This window comes from Falco punctatus (assembly GCF_963210335.1).
Source record: "Falco punctatus genome assembly, chromosome: Z".
Classification (NCBI taxonomy): Eukaryota; Metazoa; Chordata; class Aves; order Falconiformes; family Falconidae; genus Falco; species Falco punctatus.
The window spans coordinates 31,273,651-31,287,425 of NC_137586.1; the positions used below are offsets into that span (position 1 = coordinate 31,273,651).

General features: G+C 36.8%; 1 protein-coding gene across 3 annotated transcripts in view; it reads left to right on the forward strand.

The window, feature by feature from the left end:
- UHRF2 (ubiquitin like with PHD and ring finger domains 2) overlaps positions 1-13,775 on the forward strand; it is a 103,445-nt gene that overhangs the window by 14,349 nt on the left and 75,321 nt on the right. For all 3 annotated transcript variants that reach the window (XM_080372296.1, XM_080372295.1, XM_080372297.1), the window contains exon 2: positions 10,172-10,414. In XM_080372296.1, coding sequence (XP_080228422.1) covers positions 10,172-10,414 — 243 coding nt within the window. The remainder of the gene's footprint in view (positions 1-10,171; positions 10,415-13,775) is intronic.

The window sequence follows — 13,775 nt, forward strand, 5'->3', positions numbered from 1 at the left end:
GAGGCTGGTAGCAAGTAGCTGTGTAGCTTGACAAGAGAGAGTCTTCTGGAGTCTTCAGGGCAGATATGATCAGGCTGCATTCCAGAATGACCAAAACATTCATGAAGTATACTTTGAACTTACCTGGCAGTAGGTTTGGTAGCCCTGTTAGCAAGTTTTTTATATGATTGCAGAAGATTACTGAAATCAGCTTCTTTTTAAATTTTTACTGTCAAGCTACTAATGCAACCTATCAGTCCATGGTACCATTGTCTTTCTTATTCAAAGCACCTAAACAAACTCAAGGAAAAGCTGAAATATATGTGAAAACAGAATACTTCATACTGTTCTGTATGCATGACTTCAGTATTAAGAAGCTGGAAAAACATAATATAACCTGAAAGAAATTGCAGCCAGCTTTAAGGCTATATTTTGTGGCATGTATATTTGTGCAATCTAGTTAAAATAATCTAGCAATTGTACTATTTTAATTAATCTGGAAGCTCTTGAAAACTGTTCCTTTTTATATTAAAAAACCCAACAACCACAAACCCTTAGATGCAGAACACACCTCATGCATGGCTGCTGTGGTTTAACCTCAGTCAGCAGCTAAGCCCCGCACAGCTGCTTGCTCACTCCCCTCCGGTGCGATGGGGGAGAGAATCAGGATGGTAAAAGTGGGGAAGCTCATGGATTTGTCCCAAATCTGAGTTCTTCACCTGGTGTGCAAGAGCAGATCCACACAGAGAGCTGAGGTACTTGTTTACTGCATGTTTGCGCAGAGATGGGTGCTGGGTGGTCGATCCATAAAGCTAGAGCACCTCCTAATGCATGCTAAAACATTTTACACACTTTGAACAGTTGTTTACAATTAGATTTAGTCACAGTTGGTTCTCGCTGGTTCTCACGAGCGTCTCCATTTAAAGGTACAGCGTTCTTTCTTTTTACTGGGCACATTCTGTGGGGAGGTGGCTTGGCTTGGTTAGCAGGGGTCTCTCTCTGCTTGAGGGTGGATCTTTTAATATACTAATCAGGGTAGTTCACATGTCGTTCCAAGTAATTTTCTGTTTGGTTTCGTGAACCATTTGGTTCTCCTTGAGTTTATTTGGTTATTTCTTAGCTTCATCTATTTCTGGTGTCTATTCCTTCTCCCAAGGCCATGTCATGGTAACTGTAAGGGCTGATTAACATCCTCTGTTTTTCAGGTTCTTTCCTGTTTTCTTTAAAGTAAACAATCCTTGTATCAGGTTGCAGTAAAGACAGTTTAACAGGTAGAGCAAAACCTATGCATATGAGCAAAGCAAAACAAGGAGTTCATTTGCTGCATCCCATGAGCAGGCATCTCCAGGAAAGCTGGGCTCCATCATGCAAAATGGTTTCTACACTGACAACTAGATGATGAGGATTTCCAGTGATGAAGTGTGATCAAATGTTTGTATAATTTATATTGATGGAAATTATGGCATGATTCTCTTCTTTAAACGCTGTTAACTGGATCTCTATTCCTAATCATTTAACTGTTAAATCATGTAAAAATAGCTTCCTTAACATACTTGGCTATTGCATGTATTTCTCTTTTTAGACTTTTGTTGTTGATTATGGAAGGTTCAGATAATAACCAGTTCTTCATTACAGGTATTCTTAAAAATCACAGTTAGTCATTTGTTCTCCTTGGCTCTGCTGGGGCTAAATTTATTACCGTGTGCTATAGAAGCCCATACCATCATACATGAGTTACTTGAGCACTCATCTGATCAGCACAGAGATGAACTGAGTGTTTCCATGCTTCTAAGAATGTCAGTGCAGCTTTATATTTTGGCATACTTTTTTTTTTTTTTTTTGTTACCAAAGCATCAGTTAATCCTGAATATCAGCCAGAAGACACCATAAACTTCTATTTACTTAATTAGAAGACTCCTGAGAACTGCAGGAGAGAGAAACCTTACTGCTCTGACTTCATCTCCAACTAGAAGTCAGTGAGCAAATGTTTCTTTAGTGGGATTTAGAATTGCATCCAAGAAGAAAATGTCATATCTAAATTAATAGGTTTTTTCTGTATCTCATCCATTGATAAAGGAAGAAATAAGCTTTGAAGTCTGAACTTATTGTTAAAAAGTTTTAACTTGAAAGAGGTGCAGACTTGAAGCCTGTAGAAGTCATTGGTTGAGACTGCGAATGGCTGCCTTCACCTTGATCTGAATAAATCAAGAAGTCTTTTCTTAGAGCTCTTGACTTCCAGCTGTTTTTCTGTTGGCACTAGTGTTGTACACTGGAATCTTTTTTGCATTAGAATTTCAAAAGGTAAAATGTGTTAGTATCACTGGTAGAGTCTGCAAATAATTTTGTAGTAACAGTGTAAAAATGCTGTTTTATTGGAGAACATGGCTTTAAAATTGAGGCTTCTGTACTTAATTCCTGAACTTCAGGAAGAGTGTGAATTTCTTCTTAGGAAGGCTGGTCTCGTTGATTGAATATGCAGATGACTAATGTACATTTATCATGGTGTTTGTATTGAGATTAATGTAATTACAGACAGTGTCAGCAACAAGGTTCTGTTATTTTTTTCTAGGTTCTGTGGCTTTGTGTAGCATGCCAAACTTGCTGTTTGTGTGGAGAGTTGAAGCAGCACATTTACCCTGTGCTACAATCAAACTCATTGGTTGTCACTGTAACTGTAGAAGAACCTTTCTCAGATACTAGGCTCCTTTGAAATGTGAATTGCGTGAGAAGGACAGAACTGAGTCTTAATTTGGACCATATTCTCCACACACTTAAGAACTAGTTTGGTTACTGTTTTTTAAAATGTTGTGATCTGCCTATGTTCTGTTCTGGAGGGATATGGGTCTAGTCTAGAGTCTTGTCAGTGAACTTGCTTGTCTAGATGTTTCACCTACTTACATGATCCATAATTCTAGAGTACTAAGAGGAGGGAGTGAATAAGACAGAGCAATGATTTTTATCTTTTTTTATCAATGAGCAAATTCTCCTTCTTGAAATGAGTCAATGATCTGCCATTTGCATCTGTGTTTATTTTTAACAGTAAGCTATGAAGTTCAAACTATTAAGAAATAAAAAGTTAATGTGAATCTCGGAGAACAGATTGTCATTCCTGGAACTTTTAATATGAAACTCTGGATTATGGTGCCTCTAGTGGCAAGCAAGAAGCATGTTTGTAAAGTCTCAGTCTGTTTCTATTTGAGCTTTTCTTTCATTGAGGAGCCTGTTACAGAGCAAAGGACAAAAAGTACCAATACAGATGTCCTAGGGTTTCTTTGGTATTTCTCTCCAAGCAAGATTAAAGTTATTTTCAATTTAGGAAAGTAAACCTTTTATTATAGTTAGTTTTTATATGAGACTGATAGGTGTTGCTGTTTGGTGTCTATTAGGATCTTTCAGTGGCAGTAATGAAAGGAGAGAAAACACTGAGTGCCAGGATGGAAACCATATGAACAGGGTGTCTTTGTGACTGCACAATGTATATGCCGAAAATCTTACTTAAAATGTAGAGGTAGTATAATCAAGCCCGCTTTTCAGAAGTGGTCTTGTGTAGAAAAGTGAGAAGGAACTACTAAATTTGCTGAACAAGCAGTCTTGCTTAAACATGTTTGGGTGTGGTTACTTGCCTTTTTATTCTCTTGCTATAATGGATTGTCCAAGTGGAGTTTCATTGTGCAGGGTCAGGAATATCTTTGTGGACCCTGAACAGCTACTGCTACATCACTAAAAAAGTGTCACTGATAGCAGTGGAAGTGTTCCATGTGCAGGAAGAAGGTGGGTTGTCTTAGCAGGATGATCTCCAGGCAACATATTTTTTGACAGAGCAGCCTGTTACAGGAGCTGCAAGTACTGTTGAATCTAGTTGCTTGAGGAGGAAGTGAATCTCCTGGAGCTCCAAACACTTTTGAGGCGGCACATACTAGACATTCAAAATCATATAAAGACAGTGACTTTATGCAGGTGACTACTAAATTCTCTTTTAGTTAGCTTTTGTCTCTTGCATTTGAGACAACTGTACTTCCTTGGGAAACAGTTCCAGTACACAGTTATTGTAAAAAAGTGACCATGTACCTACTACTCTGAATGTGGTTAATACGTGAACTTAAATATCACAGAATCCTGAAACATTCTTTTCAAATACCAGATAATCCAGGTGTAGGCTACAGTTTTCCTTTTGGAATAAAATTACATGTTCAGGTTCCCCTTCACCTTTGAAAGGGTAAGCAAACTGAGTATGCTTTGTGAGTGGTGGAAGTCCATGAGCTAAATGTCTAATGTCATATAGTAAAGATTATTGAAATTTTTTTGACTTGAGTTTGTCCCATTGGCCCAAAACTCACTGTTGTGTACTTGAAAGCTGATTTTGAATTTTCAGTTGGACTTTTCATTACTGGATACTGGTTGGACATATGTTTGAAAGGTTCTGTAAAAATACTAAGTGGAATTACAATTCCAGCAGCCTTCTTGCAGGCAGATGAAGTTAGGTTTGTACATCAGTCTTGAGATGCAGAATATGAGAAATTCTAAAGTCTACTTTGCTTGCTTTCAGTGAGTACCCAGCTGGAAGTTACAGGTTCTTGGTTTCTTCAGACTAACTTACACTCTGCGTAACTCCTGTAAACAACTCTCAAAACAAGTTTTTCTGCTGAACCTGAGCCTCTTTACCCTTACGTGTTTCCTGTTAAAGAAATTTGTAGGGTGCATGTAGTACCTGTACAGAATAAAAGACTGATGTCACTTAACTTTTCATCATACTATGTTAATTAAAAGACCTCTTTTGCATTCATTATAGTTTCTTTCATCTTTATTGCTAGATGTAGGCACTGCTCTAATTCTTGGAAAAGGAAATAACAGAAGATGCTCAAAGGCATACTTCTGTCAGTGATTAAAGAGCTTGATTGTCAAGTGTAATGGCTGGATTAAGGTAACCTATGAACTTACCCTTTTGGATCACACTTGAAGATGAAAACAGTGGGTTATGTGTTCTTACAGGAATGATTAAGTGATTTTTGGGAGGTCTCTTTACATGTTATATAACCCATGACGAGCTGTGCTTCTGCTGGGACTTGTAGACAAATTAATATGATAGTAATTGGTGAATTACTTGTCAAGCTTTTTTTTTTGTTTCCAAGTAATGTATCATACAGCACTCTGCATGATCATTCATGTTCATCTAAGTGCAGTTTTTACAGGATTTTTAAGTCATTAGTGGCTTGATGTTACAAGACAGTTCTAACAGTGATAATGGCTAGGTATCAATTCCAGTTATTGCATTGCTACAGCTTCTCTTGTGTAGTAGTGTAAGCACAGTGTTGTCTTACTTTTAAGTATTTATAACAACCTTGTCTAAAAGTATTTTGAAATTGATAGTGTCTATAACGTGATCTGTGAAAATACATTTGAAAGATGTAATCTGTTTCTGTACTTCAGGATATTTAGTATAGTGAAAGAGTGTTAGATACAGTAAATCTAGCTGCTCTTTAGTGTCACTTCATTCAGAATATGTTAATGAAGCATTAAGGGCTTTTGAAGCATGCCGGTCATTAAGAGAAAGAAAAACTGAAAGTGAAATGTAGTGCTAAGGAAAAAAAATGCATTTTTTTTTAATGACAGTGGGATTAGAAGAGCTAGCAAAATTTCATAAATAAAATTGCCTGTTCAGTTATTTTTGCTTTAGTATGTGTTCTAATCCCCAATTAAGAAATCATAACTGACTTGAATGGGATATGGCTTGGTTATCTGGTATTTGCCTGATAACTTTTGTTTCTGGCTTGCATGTATAAACTTAGGAATGACAAGTGTCCTTGAATGCTTAGTGAATGATTAAGTAAACATGTAATATTTCTTTCTTTTCTTTTAATAACACTGTCCAGGCAAATGTATTCTCAAGGAATCTTCTTAGTATCTTTGTGCAGCAGAACGGGATTAATTTGTTTATATATTTATATAAGTAACTATTGTTAGAAGTGAGTGTACCATAAAGCTGATGGGGAGGCTGGTCACCTAGTCCCACAAATTGCCAGACTGTTTTTGATGAAATTTTCTGGACTGAGTATTTTAACTTGTCTGTGAGGTTATGTGGAACTCAATTTGGTAATGCTTCCCTGAATTTCGATGACATAGTAAGTCAGTGTTTGTTGGGAAATAAGAGGTATGGGTGGGGCTGTATGTGGGTTGTTTGTGGGTGGTTGCAGGTTTTTTTTGTGTAGTTCTTTTGGGAAAGAAATACTGTATTCCAGAATAGATTTTAAATGGTAGTTGTCTGTAGAAAGGAAGGTATTGTGCTTTTTTTCCTACTGCTTGCTAATATCCAGACATAGTGATAGGTCCTGAGTTTTCTGCATCTGATACTGCTTTATTAGTATAATTTGAAAAGTCATCTTACCAGTTCCTGGCCAGCTTGGGAAAGAGTAGGAAGATACTACTGCGTCTGGAGGAACAGACACACTGTAAAGTGGTGTGCTGCATTACTGTTTCCTTACACTCATAGTCTGTGAAGTTATAGCCTTGCTGGCCAAGGTCCCGTTGTTATGTTAACGTCAGTATAGTCTCAGTAATTCAAGAAACAGCATCTTAGAATTCTTCTCTCATTCTGTGGTCGAATGGAGGTCTTTATACACTGATTGTTTTCCAACTTTGTTACTCCAGAGGTTACAGTTTTCAGTGATGCAATAATGGTGGGTATTGGTATATCTGCAGATACACACATTAGTTCATGTCGATCAACTGACATGTGAACTTGATTGTACTAGTTGAGTTTTAGTGTTTCTCTGCTTTGTTCCCAGAGGCAGGCAGTGTTGCTGAGTCATTAGACTACATTTATATAGTTGCTAATATTCTGGGAATATATTTTTTGCTCATACTATAAACAGGTGCTCTTTTCCTATCACATTGCCAAACACTACGTCCTGCCTCATTTGAAGTGTGCTTATATTAATCTTATCTCTGTTACTGTGCTTTCAGATTTAAGTGTGACATTGCTAGTAGTAGTCTGTAGTCGTTAAATACTCCTGCAAAGAATACTGATTATAAAAACTAAGTACAAAAAAACCCACCACCAAAACCCCAACATACAACCACTTGAGCAGAGAACAGAATGCTAATTCATTATAAGTTAATACTGAAAGTAGACAACTTTGCAGTCACCAGTTTATTCTGCTGACCATTTAGTTCATGCTCATGAAAGCTGACTACTTTGATTCCTGTGCAGGAATAGGTGTCTGTGCATGGTGGTGGGTGTGTGCATTGTTAGATAAGGTGCCTTCTTACTCACTGTCTAGCCTAGGGTATGTCTTGCTTTCTGAACATATGAAATATAACTGTTCCTGGACAGATTACTATTTTTAAGCTGTCTTCTTCCTTTTTTTAAAAAATTATTTTTTATTTGTGACTTTCTCATGCTAATAAGGAGGATTCAGCTGTGGATTGAAGATACAACTTATTCTGCAGACATAACTGATGAATAGATCGCAAAGACTAGACACAGGACATTTTTTAGTCGAGTGTTAACACTGGTTACCTTGTTATGCTAAATCATGCAGGCTGTTCAGATTTACATCTTCACTGAATTAACTTTATAAACTGTAGTACCTCAAAATATTTTTCTGTTAGGCTATACACTGAGTGTCCTGAAAGAAAGGGAGCAATGCTAATATTTCTTTGCTCTCACCTGTCTGTTGCCTGCGTAACTTCAGTCTACCATGAACAAGGTTATCCATTTCTCTTCCACTCCATTACCTTTCAGAAGATTTTGTCATAGCATAGGATTCTAGAAATTGCACACTGGAACCTCTGCCACAGCTTGTCCAGACCAATGGGAAATGAAAAAATGAAGTAGACATTATTGTCTCCAATAACATATAACATCCAATTTATTCATTATTTCAGAAGCGATCTATTTTGCATATGTACCACTGAATTTTTGTGAACATTTTGCAAAAAAAATAATCACTTGGTAGGGGGTTGAATCTTCCAGGTGGGCCTGGAGTAGTGCTGAGAAGCAGTAGTAGCTCCAGAAATGTGGATCTTCACCCCACGCCCTGCCTTCATATTTATTGAAAGATGATTATCTTTGTTTTGGGTTTATTTGTACTTTGAATCTAAGAATAGCAGTTTTTAAACTTCTTCAGTAATATTAACAGTGAAAGTACAAACTTGTTGTGGCATGAAAAGCCCCCAAATCTGGATTGTCATAGGGCTGTAAGAACACTTCTGTCCCCTTTGTTGTCAAAAGCATAGCAATGTATGACAGGGTGGGACAGGAAAGGTTACTTAAACTTGCTTTAGTAGCTTGCTGCTTATTTGAAGCCCTAGCCAAAAGCTCGAGGTTATGAAGCAGTGTTAGTAGTCACCTGTAGAATAACAGTTGCTGCAAGCTTCCATTTTAAGACTTTCGTTCATTTAATAGTTACAGCATCAAAATCTTTGGCACAATTCTGTCTACTGTGTGTTGAACTGGTTTGAGAACAGCTGAACAAGGATCATTCCCATAGCTATTGATGAGGCAGCCGGGTCAGTTTCAGTTACATTGAAACAAATTGTGAGTACTATTCACACATCCCAGCTGTGGATACAGTAGTTATCAGCAGTGCTGAGAGGTTGGTTTGTTGGGGTTTTTTTCTTTCTTTTCTTTTACATAGATCTTAAATTAATGGAAGAAGAATTAATTGATTTTTTTAGTGTCAGTTTATGTCTGTAACTGTCCTCTGCAGTTTAGAGTTTTGAAAAGCAGAGGAGGTGAAGAAATGGGCTTTCCACTTTTGTCTATCCTGAGATCATTTGAATGAATGAAGCTGAAAAATTCCTTCTTTATTTATTCTGTTCCTTCCTGTTCCCCACTTTTTCATGTTGTATTGATACTCCCCATAAGCTTATGAAAACAGATCTATTTGAAAAGATTCTTGAAACAGTGATGTTGAAAATAGCACCTATTCTGGAAAAAAGTCAGGTAATTTTTTGGTGCAAAAGTAGTTTGAAAACAGGTGGGGCTTTTTAGCCATGCACATTTTTCTCCCACTGAAACATGAATTAAAATGTAACAAAGTAAATTCAAGTTTTGATGTTCCAAAGCAATTAATTGTACTTTTAGATAAATTAAATCTGTGCTTCAAAGATGCTGTAGGTCATTAAGAGTGCTTAACTGAGCAAAGCAGCCGTGGTCACTGCTCCCTTTGTTTATTCTCTGCTGGCACACAACTTGTTTTTAGGTGTGAGTTTCTTAGCTTAATTGTGGGAAGGTGAGATCATCCCTTAGAGATAATAACAGGTATCCTAAAACTGCAGAGTGGGGCCCAAAATAATGTTTAGTAACTGTGGGCTATATATGATTAAACAGTCTATTTCTATTTATATTCTGGTGTTCTGCAGGATCTAATTCCATCTGGAATATAGTGGGGCCTGAAGTACAATGTTATTTGAGGGAGTGCTACACAGTGCTTGTTTCTTCAGTTTTATAATAGCTTATAAACTGACCAGTTTAAAGATTCAATTTCAGTGAATAATCTTGTTTTGGTCTGGAGTTGTGGAACAGTAAACCTGGCTAAATCTGGAATAAAAATGTTTTTGAATGCTTTCAATGTAGGAGACTCCCTTTTTAAGGCCCAGTATGTAGTTTGGTGTTGTTTCCCTCTAAGTGTAGTTGCTTTTGCAGAGTACGTACAGATCTTAAAGTTTTGAAAAGTAAATGGAGTTATATGTGTATGAGGTTCTTTTATATCTAGATGTTTTATTTAGGAAATTGTTTGCACAATATTAGCAAGTATCAGGTACTGCCTTGCTTGCTAGAAAAAAATTGAGAAAGAGTGAATTGTGAAAGTGAGTGTTAATTTAAAAATTACCACATGTATTTACATTTATTGTGTATGTTGTGTAAGTGGTAACATAGATCCTACCTGGTTTTTGACGAGAAAATCGCTGCATTATTTTGGATGTTGATGCATAATCAAAAAGTCTGAAGTCTTTAAAGATGTCTGTTTCTCATTTTAAGCCTTTCACTGATTTTCATTGGATAAAATCATGGCTGGAGGTAAATGATGAGAGTTTGCTTTTGCATATGCTCAAGACATAAGTTTTTATTTACCAGAAATAGATGGCATGCCTCTTCTGCTCTGTACAAGTGTTGTTGGTGAAAGGAACTTTTGGAAACTACTTAGGTGCCTCATGGTAGAATTTTACAAGTATACCTTTCTTTTGACAGCTAGAAGATGGACACACTTTATTTGACTACAATGTTGGACTAAATGACATAGTTCAGCTTTTGATACGATCTGAATCTGAAGCTCCTACCACTGCTTCTGTGACAGATCAGGATGGACAAGTCAATTCCTGTGCAGTTTCCAACTGCAAGAACAAAGTCAAGAAAACCAGTAGTGGATCACCCAGTCAGCCGTCTACATCATCTCGCTCATTTCTCATTGATCCTGGCATTGGATTGTACAAGGTATGTACAAACTTTAAAAGCTGTAAAAATCCCTCATGCTTCACTTGCGGGTTTATTTATTGTTTTATTATATGAAACTGTGTAGCCTCATTGCTTTTTTTTATGATTTGGCATGATTCCCCAATTTGACATGAACTAAATTGATGGCATTTGAACTGATGTAAAGCTGTCTCTGTACCAGGCTTACTGGGTGTTGCAGGTTTCAGGAGAGGTCATAAACTCTGATGTGTTTTGTTCTCCAAAACACGTTCTTCAGAAAGTTTAGAGTACCTGTGAAACAGAAATACTTCTTGTGGACAGAAGATGCTAATAAAAAAATGTGGAAAGATACATTTTTTTCCCCTACTTATTTTTTCAGGCTTGCCTATTATTTAATACTAACGTTTCAGTGCTGCACTAGACTAGGTAAACGATGGAAATAACAATTCCTTTAAATAGTGTGTGATGGAAGGATTGCTGTTTTATTAGAGTTTTTTTATGACATATATCATATTAATTGTTAGTTTTGTACTTCATTCAGTTTTTCTGTATTGTCATGTAGAATTATATCAGGGTACCGGAAGTTTAAATTAAACAGGAAATGGGCAGTTTCCAGTTTGCTCGCTGACTGGATATTCAGTGGGGTGCGTATGTGTAGGGAATGGTAGCATTTTACATTCTGTTTGGTTTTTTGTCTTAGGTAAGAAATACCTATAACAGTAATTTTGCTGGAGAACATGCAGAATTACAGAAGGAAATGGAGCTTGAGGCTGCCACATGTATGCAAGTTAATTTCAGTTAGAGAAATGATGTTATGTAGACCTGTCATCCTCATAGGAAGCTGTCTTAGCTTCATGTAGACTATTAATGTTTCAGGTATTAAGGACAAGTGGTAAGTCACTTACTCTCTGTTCCTGTAGCATTCTGTGCAGTTGAGTTTTATTCATTCTCTGAGGCATCAGAGTAAAAAAATCAGTAGCCTGAATATGGAGACATAAAGTTATGTGTGTGCTTCCTTTTTTTTCCTCTTCTTCTATCTCCATTTATTACAGTGGGAAAACCCCCAGTTCTTTGGTTCTGATGCTTTATAATTAATCAATGAATGTGATAGGTAGTATGACTGAGGACAGGGAGAATACTGAGGAGATGGGAGGCTGCAGAACATCAGTTGATCAAAGAGAAGGAGCATTAATGTGTATTTTCAAGAATGCTGAAAATTATATCAGGTAGTTTCTTAGCTGTTTTGGTTAGGATTAAAACAGAAAGTGTAAAAGGGAACGGTGATACTGGCAAACATACTCAAGGAAGCCTATTCTGTTGAGTCGGCTGGAATTTTTGCAGTCTTGAATACTAGGGACTTAACACTTTCTCCTTCATTACCTGTGAGTTGATTACTTTTTCAGTCAACCATATGTTTTTAATATCTATATAGAAAAATAAGGGTACAGTCATTGAATTTTTTGTTTCTTGTAGATGACAGTGGGAACATAGAGGGGACTTGCACTTAGAGAATCAAGAAACTTCCAAGAATAATTTTTTAGTCAGTAATGTAATTCAAAGGTAGTAAATTTTTTGAAATAAAAGTCAGTGCAAAAGGCCATAAACTAAGCTATGTTAGCTGGCTGGATAGATGAATGTATTTAATTATTTTGCATTTATTTGTTTGTTGAACAGTAAGGAATTGTATGTTTATGGGAGGGAATAGTTTGTTACAATGTCTTCTGTCTGAGGAAAGTCCTGTGCCTCACTGGACCTGCATCCAGAGCTAGACACAACAAGACATTTGGTATTTGCCTCTGTATTATGAATAGTCTCAGCCTCTGTGCCCACCTTCCTGACTTCAGCTGCCAAAAGGAAAAGTAGCATGGTAGCCAGTATGGAATCTGTAATTTAAAACACGAAAATGAAAAAAGAAAGAAAAGAAAAAAAAAAAAAGAAAAAAAAAACTGTTAAGAATTGATATTGGAAAAAATAGTTAATAGTAATTGTTGTTAGATAGTTAAAATCGTGATTTGACCAGAGTTCCTCTGTGTGGCCATTCTATATTATGTAGATCACAATGATTTAGCATGTTTTATGTTTCAGTTGTACCTGATCTCTGATATTTACATGGGCTCTTAAGGACTAGTAGTGGATGGAATTATGCTCAATTCCTGTTCCTTGTTACTAAGACACAATTGTTAGGGGTGTCTGGTTTAAGAACAGGGGGTCCATCCCAAGGTGGACTCGGCCTGTGTGAAGGGCACCACCTTGGCTAAGCCGGGTATCCATGTCTGATCTCCAGTGCCAAATGGAGGAATAGAAGACAGGTGACAAGAGAGGAGTTACAGTAACACTGGTTGGCATGCAGGAATGATGTTAGAAAAATGAAGGCTTGTTCAGAAGCCTGTGGTGTATTTCCCCTTCTGATTCTTGCACAGTCTTAGTAACTTTTCATCCAAAAATCTCTGGCTGTAGTGAAAACATTTTAGCTGAGAGCTCTTAACTAGCTTGTAATGAAAAAACACACAGACTGAATCTGTAATTAAAATCGGTATTTGTTTAATCCTGTCCACAAAAAGCTAATAACCCAGTTTTTAAACCGGACGCAAAACCTTACTCTTTGCAAGGGTGGGAAGTCTGTTAGGTAAGTATGCACATTATATTATGGAAGGATTCGTTGGAGAGAAACATAAGTGTAAGGGAGTTGGCACTGATTTTTTTTTTTTTTTTTTAATTTTTTTGTTGTTCTGGATCAGACGATTTTTGACTTGGCCAGCATGGCTTCTCTGGCACTTCCATAACTGGTTGCAAGAAGTAGCAGCAGATGGAGTAGTCCTTAGTGGTGTGTGTTTGAGAGGAGGAAGTAAAAAAGGACTTTGAGCTACAAGTAATTCAAACATGTGAGGTTGTGTAGGGATGCCTTCATGAGGTTTCCTTCTAGAAGTGTACCAGAATCCACTGTTTAAAATAGATTTATAGATTTAAAATAAGGGTGGCCTTCTCTGATTTATTATGGGGCTGAAATTTTCATTCCGGTGAAAAGAAAGTACTTTGAATACTGTAGGTTTTAAGAATAAAAATTAAAAAAAAAAAAATACACGTTGGTGTTTTGCATGGGAGAAAAAATAAGTTTCCATTTAGGAGGTCATTGTAAAGAAGGTGAATGAAAAGAGTAGAATATGAAGTATTGCTTTCTTGGAACAAAATTTTTAGCTCAAACTGCTGTCAATTGTACTTTCAGATACCCAAGGACTCCTTCACTGTAAATACTGAAAGTTACTGAGCGTGTTTTTTGGCTTGCTCCTGTGAAAATAAATTAAGATTGTTCAGTTTATAGAAACTAGCCTTTGGGGTTAGTAAGTGTAAGTATCTGTCTGCCACTGTGTTGGTACTTGGCAAA